General features: G+C 41.8%; 1 protein-coding gene across 4 annotated transcripts in view; it reads left to right on the top strand.

Annotated features, from left to right (window-relative positions):
* Window positions 1-15,553, top strand: part of Cdk19 (cyclin dependent kinase 19) — a 138,194-nt gene that overhangs the window by 104,901 nt on the left and 17,740 nt on the right. For all 4 annotated transcript variants that reach the window (XM_038339645.1, XM_038339643.1, XM_038339644.1 and 1 more), the window contains exons 5-6: window positions 8-65; window positions 12,222-12,353. In XM_038339645.1, coding sequence (XP_038195573.1) covers window positions 8-65; window positions 12,222-12,353 — 190 coding nt within the window. The remainder of the gene's footprint in view (window positions 1-7; window positions 66-12,221; window positions 12,354-15,553) is intronic.

Below are 15,553 nucleotides of genomic sequence, written 5' to 3' on the forward strand. Positions count from 1 at the left end.
TTTCTAGAAACCAGCAAATATCCTAGTAATGGGAGAAGGTCCTGAGAGGGGGAGAGTCAAAATAGGTAGGTAATTATTCCTAAAATGATTGATGAAGAAACCAAGGTGATTGCAAAGATGTTGTACCCTTTTAATACCCTTATTAAGTTGTTGATTTTAAAATTACTTTCTCAGAGTGTTTATAGAAAAGATGTTGGAAAATTTAGGTAGTCTATAAATCCACTTTTCCACAGCTCTTTCCTCCGAATGAGATGCTGTCATTCTATATTGAGGCATCAGTTGACAGTCTCTGTTCCAGAGAGTCTGCCGTGTGTGGCCGCCCTTCTCCAGCTTACACCATTCTTTTCTTAGCCTTGCCAGTGTTCCTTTCCCACATCCATTGCCCTCCCCTGACTTAGTGCTTCCCACTCCTCTGTCCTCAGCAGCACGTCTCTGGCTGGCCCTTGTTGTCCCTGTTGAAATGAATGCTTGCAGGCTTCACACTTATCTGTGTTCATTAGCCTAGTAAGGAAGGGTTTTAATGAAACTTTGCTTGCTCATGGAAAGTTGATGCTGGGGGTGATACAACCTGACTGCTCCAGCCAGCCTGCCCTGTTGCTTGCTTCCTACTTTGGCATCTTCTTCCCCAGTCCAGTCCCAGAGGAAGCTGTTCTAAACTAGTAAGCCTGCTTTGAGCCTCTGCCTGGCTGGCATGGAAGTGACCTTCATTGAACACTGTATTGGCATTGTGTACCTCATAGCTGTTTCCCCTCCTGGTCCTTTCCCATTATTGGCTTTTATTTTTATTTTATTTTTTTCTTTTTTCTGTTTTTGGTTTTTCGAGACAGGGTTTCTCTGCAGCTTTTTTTTTTTTTTTTTTAAGAGCCTGTCCTGGAACTAGCCCTTGTAGACCAGGCTGGCCTCGAACTCACAGACATCCGCCTGCCTCCCGAGTGCTGGGATTAAAGGCGTGTGCCACCACCGCCCGGCTTGGCTTTTATTTTTAACACATGTTTTCATACAGGCATTTATTGAAGATGTACGTTTTACTCGGCAAAAGTGAAAAGGAGATAAAAGCTGGTCCCTCCCCATGAAAAACGTTTTACCCTGCAGTGTGGTTCTTTGTTATGTTACCTCAGCCACATAGCTACCTCCTAAAGGGAGATACAGTAAAGGAGAACTGGACTTAAAAGAACCGTGCCTTGCTAACCCTTTAAGCCACGGCTAAGGTTCCTGCCCTGAGACTTTTCTCTACTGCCCCGTGGTCTCTCACTGATTCTCTAGTACCTGCTGTGCCCTTGATAGCTTTAAAAACTGACGGGTTTCCTTAAGCTTCCTGTATTACAGCATTGTCACTTAGCTCTTCTCAAGCTCCCCCTGTTCCCTTAAACACTGACAGTCCTCCCTCCATTTGAAATCAAATCTTACTTCTGCCAGTGTAAAACACAGCCTTGTCCCCAGATGAAGAGAGAATTTATTCTGAGCCAATCACTAACTGTGACCTCTGGGCATGGATTCAGGTTTGCCTAATAGTTAGTTCCTTTGTTGGAGCAGTTACAACAAACTTTTGTAGTCACAGAACAAAAGAAAGCATGTATCAAGCCCTCCCCCCTCCGCAAATGCATGGGCAGAAACGTCTGGTAGACAGACAGACAGCTGACAGCCAGTGGGTGGTGTGTGATGACCTGGACAGATGGACAGCTCTGCTATGGGTCTAATATATTATTATCACATTCTTAGCTTTTATGTTGATGGAAGCTGGAGGTCTGTTAATACATTCTGGAGGTTTTACCTGATGGCTGAAAACATAAATCAGACACAGAAACAGGAATAACAAGATCCTGAGATCACTTGGCTCTGGACCTGCAAAATTCCAGTTTTCCACATCTACAAAGTCCTAATCATTAGCCTGGCTGAACCTTTAACATGGGGCACGACATTTTTCTGAGAACTCCATCCACAGTTCCCCTTCTTGGCATGTACTGCATTTTGTACATGTAGAGGCTGGAGGTTGTTTTGTGTTGGGAAGGGCTCATTTCTAGCATCTGATAAAGGTGATGCCAAGTTGACCAAAAGCAGTGTACAGGAGAGGGAGGTTGTTAGAACCACAGGAAGGAGCTGTCAGGATCCAGGTCAAATTTGTTTTGTTGTTTTGTTTTTTGAGACAGCAGTTCACTCTATAGTCCAGGGTGGCTTCAAGCTCAGAGATCAGTTGCCTCTGCCTCCCAAGAGCTGGGATTAGAGGCATGTGCCACCAATGCCCAACCTTTTCTCCCCTTTTGTCCTCTCTATCGACATGTATATTTACATGTGACAGATAATATAAACATTATATCTAAAGTTAAAATAGTCAAGAACATAGTATTATATAAAGAACTAAAGGTAACAGGTGACAGTAAGAGAGGCATTTTAAACCAAATCCCAATTCAAAAAAGATCTTTAAACTGTGTTTTCCCTGTGTCTATAATCATGTATATTCTATGAAATATTTTGTTTGATATTTGGGATATGTGAAACAATTTATTACTGCTTTGATTTTTGGGTTTTGGGGGGACAGTTTGATTTTTTAAAAAAATATTTATTTATCATGTATACAATATTCTGTCTGTGTTTATGATTAAAGGCCAGAAGAGGGTACCAGACCTCATTACAGATGGTTGTGAGCCACCATGTGGTTGCTGGGAATTGAACTCAGGACCTTTGGAAGAGCAGGCAATGCTCTTAACCTCTGAGCCATCTCTCCAGCCCCCCAGTTTGATTTTTTGTAGCCATAACTTATGTGATATGGCCACTTTTTGTTTTAGGATTGATTTAATGTCTATGTATTTAGGTATTGTGATTTATTTGTCCTGTTATTATGGTATTATACTGGAAAGCCTGGGAAAGTAAATGGGTAAGAGTTACATTACAGAAGAAATCAATCAGATTATAATAATTTTAAAATTCCTTCTCAACAACATTATCCTTTCTGTATGTACCAAGTATTGTTATTGTCAGGGGAAGACAAGGGGCCAAACCTGTGCAAGATCAGCATTTGTGGGCTTAATAAATCTTATTTTACAATGAGAAAGGAAACTGGAACTCCAGTAAGTTGTTTTATAATTTTACCCTCTGATAGATACACTGTTCATTGTCAGAATAGGAGTATCATTTGGTAATTTTAAAGAATATATTTATTTGTTTATTGACAATTTCATACATTTATAAAATATATTTTAATCATCTCTACCCAGATATTAATTTAACCCACCCCCTCTCACCCTCATGTCATTTTTAAAAACATGACTTCATTTAGTGCACAAAGGTTTATATGCACAAAGGTCTGCCTGATTTTGGACAACTTGCCAATGGTCACACCTTCAAAGATAAAATTATACCACCACCCCCAGAATTCATCAACTTCTGATAGCTTCTGAGCTAGAGGTGGGCCCAGTGAGCAGGTCTTAACAAGGTAACCCTTGCTGTGAGTCCATGAGCCCAGTGGCCGTGCCGTGTCAGGAGGCAGCACTTTACAGCACCCCTCCAGCCTCCGGCTCTTCCGTCTTTCCACCGCTTCTTCTGCAGTGTCCCTGGATGCCAAGGGGCAAAAAGGTTTTAAAATTTTGGCTTGTACTATAGAACACTCTGAAGATTCATTTAATCAGGAAACATAGGTTTTACCGTATGGTCTCTTAAACAGAAGTTTCTTCTTTTTGGAAGAATAAGTTTATATGTTTAAATATGAATCCTTTAAAAGATACATGGTTAAAAGATTACTTTTAGTAGATCTGCTCTAAACCTTCTAATTTAGTACCTGTACATCCAGAGATGTCTGCTTTGATCCTAGCGCTTGTACAGTTTTGATACCAACACCATGGGCGTTGTTGACTTCAGAGACCACTGTCTTTCGAGTGTTGTATACATTGAGTCAACTCAAAGCCACTGGTTATCAGTACAGTTAGTTGTTGTATGGTATAGACAGCCTTGAATTTGTTGTATCACAACAGTTTTGTTAGAAGTAATAATATAGTAATACAAATGGTTGGAGCCAGGTAATTTTTTTCCTTTTTTCTTATTAGAAGATTCTATTTGGTTTTTGACTCTAGCTTGATTTAAAATTGAGGTATTCCTCAAATTGAATTCCTTTTTAGAAAATTTAAAATTAAAAATACTGTCGACATGAAGATTAAATTTTTTAAAAGTTATACTGAAAAATGAGATTTTTCAGTGAAAATATTTGAGTCATTTAAAACACCAAGACTTGATATAAGTCAAGCAAACACTCTCATACATGATTAGTAAAAAGGACATAATGCTGTTGCCCTCTTTTGTAGTTTTACTAAAACCAAGATTAGCAATTTACCAGTCAGGAAAATATGCCAAGGGAAATGTAGTATTTCTTAGATAGTTTTCAAACCATCTGAACCCAAAAGAGTGAACATTAGGAGTACTGGCTGAGTGGTTGGAGTTCAGTCGCTTGGGATGCTCAGTTGTTGGTGTAGTAGAGGATGAGTTTGTGGTTATGTCTGCAGAAGCTGGTCCAAGTTCTAGGTGAGAAATGCAAATGGAAGAATTACCCTCTCAAATTCTCTAACTCAAGAGGTGCTTCAAAGTACTGGACGGGGTCCGCCTGTCTAGGCGAAAGACTCTGAAGCATAGGTTCAGTTGACAGTCACCTGGTGTTAGCTCTTGTCATTTTGTTTTTATGTAGGTGTTCATTCTGGGAGAACTCTATAAACAGTTCTGGATTTTTAGAGTTGTTTAAGTCTCATAGTAGTATATAATGTCTCATTAGAGATGACTTGTACAGTCCTTTGTCATCTTTATGTCCAGTTACTGTCAAGTTCTAGGGGCAGATCAAGTTTGTCCCGTGTACTTTTATTCACAAACAATCACAATAGAGTGTACACTTGGTGGAACCAAGTGAAATCACTCACCTCGCAGCCAGAGTCCTCTCCACTGTAAGAAAGGGCAGGAGAGGCCTGGAGACCTGCCGTGTGGATCTGAGGTAATAGCTCTCCTCCCTCATTTTAAAAGCTAAGCAGCAGAGAGACCCATACAGATGGAAAGATGAATTAATAAAAGGTGAAAATTAATAAAAGGTGAATAATAAAAGGTGAGTAACTGGATTACAGGTCAACAAAATGATACAACATTCTTTAGCACATTCCAGGGGGCCTCAGAATCTAAAGTTTTTGCCCAGGTACTGTAGAGACAGTGTGGATCCCTGTCCCTCTAGGCTTTAAGGAGAGGCCATGACGGGCTGGGAGTTTGATACAGAACTTTGTCTTGCTTGGGAACTTCTAGAGAATAGAAGGAAAGGGGATGAGGATTCAGAATAGGCAGGGTGGGATTTTCCTTTCCTTTCCTTTCCTTTCCTTTCCTTTCCTTTCCTTTCCTTTCCTTTCCTTTCCTTTCCTTTCTTTTCTTTCTTTATTGTTTGTTTCTTTTCAAGACAGCATTTTTCTGTGTAGCCCTGGCTGTCCGGGAGCTCATCTGTAGGCCAGGCTGGCCTCGAGATTCATCTACCTCTAGATTAAAGGGGTATGCCACCACTGTCTGGCTTTTTTTTTTTCATGGTTTATTTTTTTTTTATTTAAAAATTTCCATCTCCTCCTCCCCCTTCCCTCCCCTCCCCTCTACCCATACCCCCCTCCCTCTCCAGGCCAAGGAGCCATCAGGGTTCCCTACTCTATGTTAACTCCAAGGTCCTCCCAACTCCCCCCAGGTCCAGGAAGGTGATCAACCAAGCTGACAAGGCTCCCAGAGAGCCCGTCCATACAGAAGAATCAAAGCCCAGCGCCATTGTCCTTGGCTTCTCAGTCAGCCTCCCCAGGCCACATTCTGACTTTTAACACCTTAATTGTTTCTATAGTTTCCAAAACTCTTTCTGGTTTTCTTTTGTAAATTTGCAATTTTATCATTTCTTAGGTGCTTTTAAACTCAAATTGAAGAAGCCTTCCCATTCAATATATTAAGTATGTTGGATGCTCCCCATTGCACATGCAGAGTAAGGGTGGATAAAGCCAAGTTATAGTTTGATTGACTTTCCTGATTTTCCAAATAATTGCAAGTTGAATTGCTATAATTATTAAACATAAAGCTAGGTGGAGTTCCCTGTGGCCGTGGTCTTCAAACACTTCCTCCTTTGGATTTCTGCTTCCCTTTGTTTTGGTAGAGTTTCCTGGAAACTGTATAATCTTGTATGCTAGCTAGAGAGATTTGTGTTTTGGATCAAATATATTTGCCACTTGTGGGAAAAACTACCTTGGCTCTCATACCAAGGTGGGTTCTTCCCATTGTGTCTGGGGTTTATTCTGAACATTTACAAGAATGTGAAAAGACCCAAGATACTGGGTGCCCACCCGTTATGTGTCTTCATAATGGAGCTAATAATCTTCCTTCCAGGAAAGGGGTGTGTTATCTCATTCCCTGTGAGGTTGGTGCTCATCTTGACCCTGACACCTCTATCTTGATCTGGAAAGGAGAGGTGCTTATCATGTTTGGTATCTTTATGATCACGAACTTGTAGAATTTCTAAACTGAAGGGATGAGGTTCCAGTAAGCTGGAGCATACCCGGAAACCGCACACTTGGTCTTGGAGATGCTAGCTAGCAACAAGTGCTCTGGAAACAAACAATACAAACAAATGCTTTGATGGGTGCTTGAGATAAAACACAAGGGTATCTGCTAGTAATCTGCTCAGCGTGCAGGACTGTCAAATAGTCCATCAGCTACACCAAAGGAGAGGCTCAGTCCCCAGAAAGAAGTCAGCAGCATCTACTCAAGGAGACAGTGTGTTGGCTGGACGCACAGGAGAGCTGTTGTAACTGCTGCCAATCCAAGTGAGTCCGCTGATGGAGGTAGACCCTCTGTGAGGTGTGGACACCGAGTAGAGCTGTTATCTCCAAGAGAATAAGGGGTTTATTCCAAGCTAAAATGAGGGACCATGACCAAGGAGCACACATTTGAGTTGCCTTGAGAAACATTTCAATTTGAGGCAGTTGCACAAACTTTTATAAACCCAGAACAAATCATAAGTCAAATTTTCCAAATATGGTGGTGAGCACATCAAGTAGATAGGTCATAGCAGAGTAGATAAACTGTGCCAAGGGTGTAGATGTTCCCAGTTAGATTCTTCACTTCCAGCCTGTAGGAGCTAGTGGTCTGCGAGTGCATCCCAAAGGTTCTGCCTGATGTTTGCAAGGATGGTAGGTCAGACACAGACAGCAGATGGCTGTTAAAGGACTCACAGTAGCTCCAGATAATGTGGCTCTGGGTCTGCAGCATTCTCACCCTGCAGTCACAAAGTTACTTCAGTGAGTTAGCCTTGTAGTGTCTCCAGACTGGTTGCAACATTACTGCGCCAGTTCAATTCATGCCTCCATCTTGTTCTCTTTAGCGATTGTGTCCCTGTGTCCGTGTTAGTGCATCCCCATTGTTTCTCTCTACTCCTACGAGAGCCTTGATGTTCACACTTTGATTTCATTTACCATAATTTGTTAAAATCTCACTCTGAGATCCATTTTCTCTATCAAAACTGTCCCTGAAAAGACCTGTGCCTATGACCTCTGTCCTAGCACTCACTGTTATTACCACGGTGCACGATGTCTCCTGAGCAGTCTGGCCCAGGGCTGTCTGACATGATGTGCCTGACTCTCTGTCTTCGGCTTCTGCTGTGGCTCCTGCACTGTGCTCCTGTTGCTCTCACTAACGTGCTTTTCCGGGACACCTTCACAGACTGGGGACTCAGCTTCTTCTATAATTATTTCTTTAAGGAGTTGGCAATCCATGATCTCCAATTCTAGATGTAATGAAAATGATTCTGCAGTTTAGATGTCCACCCTCTCTGCCAGAAGTCTTTATTGTTATCTGGCCCTCTTGGCAACCCGAGTTCCATTGTCCCCAAGCAAATTCTTCATCATCACCATCATCATCTTAGACTCTTTATTGTTTTTGTCGTACACGATGTTTGCCTTAGTCACATAGACCTAGTCAATATAAAACTGTGTTCTCTGCTCAGGTCAGTTACCTTATTGTTAAGAATTTTAAGATTATAGTTCTGTTAAAGATTGGGGATAAGTTAAGAATTAAGCAATAACTACCAGTAAGAGTAATTATAATTGATTAAGCCCTTATAAACCGTGTTTTAATGCCATTTTGTGTGTATATGGAAATCCATCAATATGCTACTTCCACAGCCCCAGAATTACTATGTAAAGACAGTATAGTGGGGACTGAGGGGACTCATGGTAGGGTGTTTGCATGATGTGTATGAGACCCTGGGTTCAATCTCAGTGGTATAAAAATAAAAACCTACAGATGCCTGCTGTGGGACAGTGGTCTGTACCCTGTCACTTGTTGTTTTAATAAACGCTGATTAGCCAGTAGCCAGGCAGGCAGTATAGCCAGGGCAACCAGGCAGGAAGTAGAGATGGGACCACAAGAACAGGAGACTTCTGAGAAGAAGAAAGAGTCAGTCTGCAGTTGTCACCCAGACACAGAGGAAGCAAAATAAGAATGCCTCGCTGATAAAAGGTACCAAGCCACATGGCTAACACAGACAAGAATTATGGGCTAATTTAAGATGCAAGAAAGAGTTAATAAGAAGCCTGAGCTAATAGGCCAGCCATCCAGTTTATGATTAATGTGGACCTCTGTGTGTTTCTTTAGGACTTCACGACTGCGGGATTCAAGTCTTAAGGCTTTAGTATAGTTCTCTTTGGGCTCCAAAGAGCTGTACAGTTGAATGGTTAAAAAAGTATATTGTGCCCTGTCCTCCCCAGCAACCTCAAAGACCTCCCCCACCCCACCCCAGTGTGGCTTATGCCTTCAATCTTCGTACTTCACAGGTTGAGATGGGAGGATTTTCTTGGGCTGTATAGTGAAGCCAGCCTGGGCTAAGAGTGAAAACCTTTCTCAAGAAGCCAAAAATATTTAACAGTCCTGTCTAACATCTCACCTCCCTCCTATCTCAAAAGACTTAAACTTCGAAATCCAACTCAAGCTCTGTTTTCAATTTAGTCTACTTTCGCTGTGTTTAAGAGCACACTTCCAATGGTACCTTGAAGGAGATAGAGACCCTCCCACTGTGGGACTTATTAGCACATGTTAGAAACCAGATAGAACTGACTCCTGTTACCTGGGTATGTTTGTGTGTTTCTGTCATGCAGACTCGTTGGCTGTCGGACTCTGGTGTTGCTCCTTGTCTGCTGTTAGATACTGCCGAGTTAGCACCGCACACCCACACAGGTTCTCCATGCAGCCCTGGCTGTCTGTCCTAGAACTTGCTCTGTAGGCCGGGCAGACCACAAACTCAAACCTGCCTCTGCTTCCCAAATGCTGGGATTAAAGGTGTGCACCACCGCTGCCCGGTTTACCCATCCATTTAATCGAACAGTTCCACACACTTTTTATTTTAAAAACAGTCAAAGCACTGTTTTGGTTATTTACTTTGTCTAAATTAGTAATTATTTGAAAAAGCTCCTATCAACTTCAGTAGGATAGAATTGTACTTATTTTCTTCTGGCCTTGGCTTTATTTGACAATGAATTAAACAGAATTAAGAGATGGAGCCAGGCATGATGACATATGTCTTTAATTCCAACACTTGGGAGGCAAAATGAGTTTCAGGACAACCAGAGTTAACATTGTGAGGCCCTACCTCCAAAAATAAATACATTACTTAATTCGTTTTTAAAAACTTAGATAAGAGGTTGAGAATAAGAAGAGAAACATTAGTTTTTGCCTCGAATATAAAATGCTTTTCCGTGGGTAAAGCAGCATCTCATCATACATTTCCACCACCATATTTACCAGCAACAGCAGCCAGCATGTGTTGCTCAGGGAAGGTGGTGTTTCCAGTGTTGTATCTTGTCATGAAATAATAGGTGTAATATTGGGGAAATTGTTGACTGGTTTTGTTTACACTAGAGAAATTTACTTTTAAAAGGGTAGGTGTCACATGGGTTTCCTTAGTGAACTTTAATTTCCTTCAGAACTCCAGAGTTTTAATACTCCAGAGTAGTCTCATGAAGCATTATACATTATTTCAAACTCCAAATAAGCAATATAACCAATTGTAATTTAATGCATATTATAGCATACTTAGTTTCTGATTAAATGATCCATTATAGTCACTGGCATTTGTTATTTTTATAACAAATACAAATTGTTACATTTGAATCCCTTACACATTCAAAATGTACTATGTATATTGTATTTTAAATTATAGAGCTTTTTCATTCTTGTGACTCTGCCTTTGTGGTTTGTAATTACCATATGTATAGTTTATTGGATGTCACTCAGTGCTTAAGAGTATGGCTACTCAAGGGCTGCATGGTTCCTTAGTTGAAGTGCCTAACACACAAGTATGAAAGACCGAGTTCAGATCTCCAGCACCCACATTAAAAGTTACTCTATTACCCTAGAGCTGGGGGTGTTGGAGACAGGAGGATTATGGAGCTTGCTGGCTAGCCAGCCTAGTGAGTGTATGTTTAGCTCAGGGAGAGAGTCTTTCTCAAAAAATAAGATGGTGAGTATTGTGCCTCTAAGGTTTTCCTGGGGAAATACTGCACAATTGTCTACTCACCGCAGAGAGGGAGTTCATGGCAGAGCAAAATAGGGTACCACCAGGGACCAACTTTGTGATGGGTGAGGGGTAACTTACAGGAATTTAAGTGAAGGGTTTCATATAGGAGCAGAAATGACTCAAAGACAGCTGTGTCACCAAAGCCCACCCCAGCACAGGTGACAGCTCACAAAAGCTGGGAACCTGAGGCACACTGTGTGCAGGTAACTCAGCATGTTGGAAAGTGTCCTGGAAAAGTGACTCAGTTGGTCTGAACCTCTTCCAGGGAGGTGGGCTGGTCCCTGCTTTTTCTGGTAGCTGATCTGGTCTCTGTCCTTTTTGTTTGGAGAGGGGGCTCGAGATGGGGGCTTCTCTGCATATCCAGCTGCCCTGGAAGTAGCTCTTGTAGACCAGGCTGGCCTTGAACTCCCAGAGACCCACCTACTGCTGGGATTAAAGGTGTGCGCTGTCACAGCCAGCTCCACAGCTTGGTTTGCCTGAGAATGACTCTGAGCAGTTGTTAGTGTGTATCCTTGGGAGGGAGGGGCATAGTGAATCTAGCCAGTTTCAGGGGCTTCCTGGAGCTATTTGAAACCAGAAGTTGTTTCCCTTCTGGTTTCAAACACACCATCCCAGCAAGGAAGTTCTCCTGGGATGGATTGTTTCAATTCCTAAGAAATGGCTAGGCAACATAAGAGTAGTAGAGAAAGACACCCAATACCAGCATCCACCCCACCCCACCCCTGCATGTACACTTGTACACACAAGAATGTAGATACTAAATCAAAACATGGTTTTTGAGTACTGATGATTTGCTATTCCTGTGAGCATAGACAAGTAGTTTGATTGTCTTTGACTTTAGAGTCCTCATCTCAGAAGTGAGAAGCAGAGTACTTACTGGTATTCTTACAAAGGTGAAGTGAGGTTGTATGGTGTGTAAATGCCGTTTGTAAAGTGTCTTTTAGATGTAAGGTACTTCTGATTCATGAAACCATCAAAAAAGATCTCTAGAACCTTATAGTGACAATACTTACTTTGTATACATCTTTGTTAAATGAATTACTATAGCAATTTTCTATATATCTTTTATAGCAAGTATCTGTTATATGTTTTATGTGTGTCCTTGGGATTGTGCATGATGTGCTGATACAGTCCACTTTCTAGGAGAAAGGTCCTCATAAGGTATTTTCTGTTTTGCACGCTCTAATTGCTCCCCCATAGCCGATTCCACTTGTCCAGTCCGCTGTCACTGAACAGAGAGTTGGGAAGAGGCACATGTAACTCAGCCCTTCTGAGTTTACAGCACCCGATTCCAGCACATGCTGAACCAAGTAGTGTGTAGAGTTAGCTCTCAGATGGGGAGGTGTACAGTCTCTAAACAAGAGCCTTTTGGAATGTTTTATTTGCACCTGAAAGCCAGAAAGCAGAAGTTTAGGCTCAGATCCCACTTTTGACTTTGAACTAATGGTTTTGCTGTTAGGGAGTCAATATACTTTTAAGCTTTAGTTTCCTTGTCAGTAAAGCAGATAGCATAGAAGAGTCTGTCTCAGTAAAGGTAAACAATGCAGTTCCTAACCAGGATGCAGGTTTCAGAGCAAGCGTTTGTCTTTGAAAGGTTAGTGGCAGTTACCAACTCCTGCGTAGCTCTGATAGCATGTCAAGTTGAGTTTTATGTATTTATTTTCTTTTTCAGCTGACATGGGTTTTGCCAGATTATTCAATTCTCCTCTAAAGCCACTCGCAGATTTGGATCCAGTGGTTGTGACGTTTTGGTATCGGGCTCCAGAACTTCTACTTGGTGCCAGGCATTACACAAAGGCCATCGGTAAGTGTCAAGATGGTTGACAAGCTGAGCGCTCCTAAATGTAAAATAGTTCACTATAAAGCCAGTGCATATGGAGGCAAGGGCTTGTACAACTTCCTTTATGCTGACGTAGCTGTTGATCTGAGGGGCTGGAGACAGGGCTAGAACTGTCTTCACAGGACTAGGACAGGAGTATTATGCTGGAGAATATCTCCAAGTGTCTAACCAAGACACGGTACGACGTTCCATCTCTCTTGATGCTATGGTCTGCAAAACAAGTTTGTCCATTAAGGCAGCCTTGGTAGGATCATGCCACTCAGCAACTTGCCAGACCACCAAAAAGAAAAAGAACTAGAGGAAGGAAAATAGTTATAAACATGTTTGTTAGGATTTATGATCTTCCCTACAACGGAGACTCTAGAAATTTTACCGCCTGACCACAGAGAAGACTCAGGTATGGATAGAGAGTTAGCAGGTGAGAGTCTTCCTCAGCTCTGGAGATCTCTTTATAGCAAAGAAAAAGAGAAGGAGAGGAGAGAGGAAGCAGTGGCCAAGCTCTGGGTTGATAGTGTTTGTATTTCTGGGAGAACTTCTTTACATATTCCTCCTCTTCAAAAGCTGCTGCCTCTGCTGTAGGCAGTAGCAGCCTCAATACCTTAGCTGCTATTGCATCTGTTTAACAAGGGACTAAGTGGAATGTGGCTCAAAATTCACGAGCAACACAATCCCAGTTCTGGTTAACAAGCTTCTGAAAATGGCATGCTACTCAAAGCACTGCAAGTGCTGTCCCTGTGTCGGGAAATGCGGTTAGCCTCAGGATTAATTCCTGGGTAGAAGGCAGACCCGTATACAGTGCCCCGCTCACCAGAAGGTCTGACTGTCCAAAATCCAGATTCTGTAGCATATTGCCGAAATAGACGTTAATATTTATAAATATTATAAAAAAATTTATAAAATATAAATTTTTATAAATCAGTGTAACTATAAAATATTCATAAATTACCAAGCACTTGCAAAAAGTGGTCTCAGAGCTGTGGTGACAAGTGTGTTTGACCACGGAGGAATGTATGACATTGGACCTGTGTCCAGTTGAATCAGAGACTGCTGAGGCCGTGCTGTCACTAGAGTGACGAGTGGCTTCAGTACTGAGAGCTAAGTACTCGTGTGGCTCTTTCGTTTTCCAACCTAATGGATTTGCTTTTCTCGTTATCTAGGTCTTTTCCTACCAGTTATTGGGAACAGTACCTTAGATAACTTCAGAAGGCAGAAGTAGTCTAAGAATGTGTGTGTGTGTGGGGTGGGAGTGTTAGTTGGAAATTGATAGAACCATAAAATAAGCAAGATGGAATATAATTTCAGGGCAGGAGTGTTCATCCTTTTGGTGTTGCAACATGTAAAATGATCTCATCATCCATAAATGCATTCGGCCATATTCATAGCTATCCTGGGACTCATGCAGCTCAAAGGCTGGACATGCCTGGTAGATGTGTGGAATCAGAAGCAATCCCTATGCCCCTGGCCCTCACCTACAACTAGTATAACATATAAAAGGGAGAAAAGAGTTATTAGTCAAAATGTTTTTTCTGCTAAAATTATTTCTCATTGTCTTACTTTTTTCTGTTGCCGTGACAAAAACACCATAACTGAGGCAACTTATCAAAGAAAGAATTTGGGGCTCATAGTTACAGAGGGTTTACCCATCATGGTGTTGGGGAGGGCATTCCAGCAGGCAGGAAAACATGACCGAAACATTAGCTGAGAGTTTACATCTTGGCCCACAAGCTGCAAACAAAGAGAGCAAACTGGGAATGGCATAGGTATTTAAAACCTGGAAAAGTCGTAGCAGTGGCACCTCCTCCAAGGCCACACTTCCTAATCCTTCCCAAACAGGTCCACCAACTGGGGACCAAATAGTCAAATAAGACCCTATGGGGCCATTCTCATTCCAGTGGCCATACCCACCAAAGTTAATGTTGTACATACAGTAAGTCCTCGGTAAACCCAGCTTCTTGTGACTTCCCTGCACAGTTCTGCCGTGTGTCTACACACTGGGGAGCAGCACACTTTTGGAGAAGCACAGTTGTGGAATTTTTCCTTTTCAGCTTCCCTTTGCCATTGAAAGGAAATAGATGTGGTGGGTTTGCTGTTGTTATTTGGTTGGTTTTAATAAATGTAATTGGGTATAAATTAAAAATCAACTGTTTTTTTCCCTCGGGTAAGGAGAACTGAAATTAAATTTTAACCAATTTGTAACTTTTCTGCCCAGTTAATGAGATTTAGCAGTTAAGATAGAAACATACTTGCCAGGTACTAATTCCTGAAGTGCTAGTACCTGGGAGGATGCCGATGCAAGAGGGTTGTGAGTGAGTTCAAGGCCAGCCCGGTACACACAGTGAGAGATCTTATCTCATCTCCAAAACAAAATCATAAGTCCTAATAATCCATTCACAGTAGAAGTTAGGAGGTTATTAAGATAGAGAAAAATAACCTCCAAATCAGCTAGCTCTGTTTAAAATATCCGTATGCACACAGTCACTCATCTTCACGCCTCTCCTTCCCCGGCTCGTGTCGGGGACAAGTGTAAGTGATGCAGGAGCTAGATGGAAATACAGAATTCTAAGATAATGTTGGCAGGAAGCAGAATTTAAAACATTGCTTTCTTCTCTGAGGTTCTTTATGCTAACAGTTCACAGAGATGTCTAGATTTTGCTGTTCGTCCCTTTAAAGTACCGATGAGGAGTTGACATGATTGGCAGCTCACAGTAGTGTAGTCCTTACTGACTATATTAGAAGCCAGGAGGAAGCAAGATGATGGAGCCATTAGGGACAAGAGCGACAGACTGGAAAGGATTAAAAAGTTGACACAGAATATATGTGGTATTAAGGGATGTCCATGATGACGATGGTGGCCGTGTCATGAAGGAAGATTAGGTCATGTTTTATAGCCTTAAATGGTAGCAATAATGGGTATGGTAGACGGCGGTTACTGAGGGCCATTTCCCACTATCCAGAAGGCAGCTTTCTTGGAGGGAAATGTCTGAATGGTCAGACAGGAGAGGCCTTCCAACATGGCTTCATGTGGGGGCAGCTGTTTTACAGCAGAGTGTACTGGCGTTTATTCTAGTTAATAGATGTAATTAAACTCTTTGTTTATGTAGTTTATCTTCAGGATGTGTTTGGCGTTGTGATAAACTATTCTTTTTTTGTATTCCTAGCTGTAT

Source organism: Arvicola amphibius, chromosome 8, assembly GCF_903992535.2.
Source record: "Arvicola amphibius chromosome 8, mArvAmp1.2, whole genome shotgun sequence".
Taxonomy (NCBI): Eukaryota; Metazoa; Chordata; class Mammalia; order Rodentia; family Cricetidae; genus Arvicola; species Arvicola amphibius.